Source organism: Gadus macrocephalus, chromosome 9 (genome assembly GCF_031168955.1).
Source record: "Gadus macrocephalus chromosome 9, ASM3116895v1".
NCBI lineage: Eukaryota > Metazoa > Chordata > Actinopteri > Gadiformes > Gadidae > Gadus > Gadus macrocephalus.
In genome coordinates this window covers 15,320,209-15,322,661 of record NC_082390.1, presented here as the reverse complement: position 1 = coordinate 15,322,661, position 2,453 = coordinate 15,320,209, and the positions used below count along the sequence as shown (strand labels likewise).

At 41.4% G+C, this 2,453-nt stretch overlaps 1 protein-coding gene across 1 annotated transcript in view; it reads right to left on the bottom strand.

The window, feature by feature from the left end:
- ndrg4 (NDRG family member 4) overlaps positions 1 to 2,453 on the bottom strand; it is a 26,063-nt gene that overhangs the window by 456 nt on the left and 23,154 nt on the right. The window contains exons 10-17 of the mRNA XM_060061593.1: positions 2,048 to 2,134; positions 1,801 to 1,857; positions 1,615 to 1,718; positions 1,454 to 1,510; positions 1,195 to 1,246; positions 634 to 681; positions 338 to 373; positions 6 to 53 (exon numbers count right to left, since the gene is read on the bottom strand). Coding sequence (XP_059917576.1) covers positions 6 to 53; positions 338 to 373; positions 634 to 681; positions 1,195 to 1,246; positions 1,454 to 1,510; positions 1,615 to 1,718; positions 1,801 to 1,857; positions 2,048 to 2,134 — 489 coding nt within the window. The remainder of the gene's footprint in view (positions 1 to 5; positions 54 to 337; positions 374 to 633; positions 682 to 1,194; positions 1,247 to 1,453; positions 1,511 to 1,614; positions 1,719 to 1,800; positions 1,858 to 2,047; positions 2,135 to 2,453) is intronic.

The window sequence follows — 2,453 nt, the reverse complement described above, 5'->3', positions numbered from 1 at the left end:
CCCACTGCCATGCCTTGGAGGAAGTACTTGAAGGCTTCGGCCAGTTTGGCAGGCTTAGAAAAACAAAACAATTCTGGATTTTTATTGAAATACGTTTTGCCCGACACCAATATGAAGTAGACTATGGTCTGCCTAAAAAGCATCATAACATCTTTTTGAATGATTATTTAATCAATTGTCATTGATAATGGACCAAATTCTCTTTCTCTTCTCTAAGGAACATCATCAGCAGTGTACAAAATGAGAGCGCTAAAGAGCAAGCTCTATTGTTCTTATGTATTCCCAGAGTTGTGCTATTGTTCTTATGTATTCCCAGAGTTGTGGACTGTTCTGTTACCTGTGTGAGCTGGGGCAGTCCGCCGGAGTCCGCCATCTGACACAGAAAAGGTGCGTCAAACTAACAATACAGTAAAGCCCTATATATTACAATAACGCAACGTAAACTATGCAGTCAACTATAAAGTACAGAACTATACTAAAATTCCAGTACTATATGGTAAATAAATCAGATACCACATCAAACTAATGTTTATAGTAAAAAAATTAAAATCAGGTTCAATACATTGAACATGTATTTGCCTTGTGTAAGCAATTGTCAAATTAGGCAATCCATATGTTGTTTAAATAATGTACCTTTAGGAAGGTTGTGTTGGTTGGATCCAGTTTTGAGTTGCACTCAACCTGGAGGGAAAGAGGAGAGGATTGAAGTGAAGGCTAATGAAACTATTTTATGAGGCAAAAAAAAAAATGCTGATGAAAGTTAAGTCAGTTTAATTTGTATAGCCCTTAATCACAGTTACAGACTCAAAGGGATTTACAGGCCATATATTTATGAAACCCCTAGCACGCCGTGAACATGTATATGATTTAAACACTATCTTAATTAACAAGGAAGAAGTCTCGAATGGGATCGCAGAGTTGGGGATCCCTCCTTCCAGGGATGGAAACTAGAAATTAAAAAATATATATGTATTACTATTTTTAAATAGCTGTCATGTTCCAAAAACGAGTACCCGTATCACTAGCAATGATAGAAAATTTGTATGAATTAATACATGTATTGACGCATACATGTGTGAGGGTGTGTAAATGTGTGGATCTGTTTGTGTGTGTGTGTGTGTGTGTGTGTGTGTGTGTGTGTGTGTGTGTGTTTGTGTTTGTGTGTGTTTCTGTGTGTGTTGGCCCTCGACTCACCACTCCCTCCTCTGCAGGTGCGTTGTCCCCCACCACCAACATGGCAGAGCACCTGGAGATAAACAATCAACCAATCATCAACAACCTTCAAATGCTCTGGTTCAACTGCATCCAATCACACTAAATGGATCTGTACTGAACTGAGTGGTCAATGGATCAAGTTTCCTTCAATATATTAACGATGTAGTCATTATGTTAATCTGATAGTTATTATGTTAATGTCTCAGCATTATGTATTATTGTGTGGTGCTGAACTCACTTCAGAGTCTTGGAGTTGAGGACAGTCCCACTACGGTTCATCTCCAAGTCCCTCCGGCTGTAAGAAAGCAGGAAGCATATGTCTTACTCTATGAAGGCAGTAAGACTGTGTGTGTGTGTGTGTGTGTGTGTGTGTGTGTGTGTGTGTGTGTGTGTGAGTACCTATTGTACATGTTCCAGAAAAGCTGCAGGTTGACCTGGTTGATGGTGTTGCCGATCTGTTGCCTGTAGCTCTGCACCAGCTCTGTGTTGCTCATCAGCTCTTCCTAGAATAGTCAGAATTGTTCCAATTGTGTCTGCTCTCTTTGATATATACTAAGCTGTTATTTCATCACAAGGGTGCCTCACCTGGCTGAAGAGGTGAGGCAGAACAGTGTCAGGCAGGTTGCTGGTCAGGCCAGTGATCTGATGGGAAGCAGAGGAAATCATATGGCAAATGTACAATGCTATCATGGTGTATGGAACATACTTAGAATGATCAACAATTGAGAAACCCGCTTTCTAGTTTTCTCGCCCAATTAAAACTCCCAAGCTACAATGATTGTTTTTTTTTTGCTGTTCAGCCCTGGTCCCTTCAAATGCAATCTGTAAGCACCTTGCCGGCAGCCCAGTCGATCCAGCCCTTCCCGTTGGGATCAATGTTGAGCAGCACCAAGCCTTCCACCAGATCAGGGAAGATCAACTGAGAGAGAGAGAGAGAGAGAGAGAGAGAGAGAGAGAGAGAGAGAGAGAGAGAGAGAGAGAGAGAGAGAGAGAGAGAGAGAGAGAGAGAGAGAGAGAGAGAGAGAGAGAGAGAGAGAGAGAGAGAGAGAGAGAGAGAGAGAGAGAGAGAGAGAGAGAGAGAGAGAGAGAGAGAGAGAGAGAGAGAGAGAGAGAGAGAGAGAGAGATGTTAAAACAATTGAAGTCATTGTGAGTAAAAGGATTGCACTCATGTGCATGTTGTATTCATCTTCAAAGACTGACATGCTGCTGAAGTTCTTTTCATCTCAGTAAAACCTGG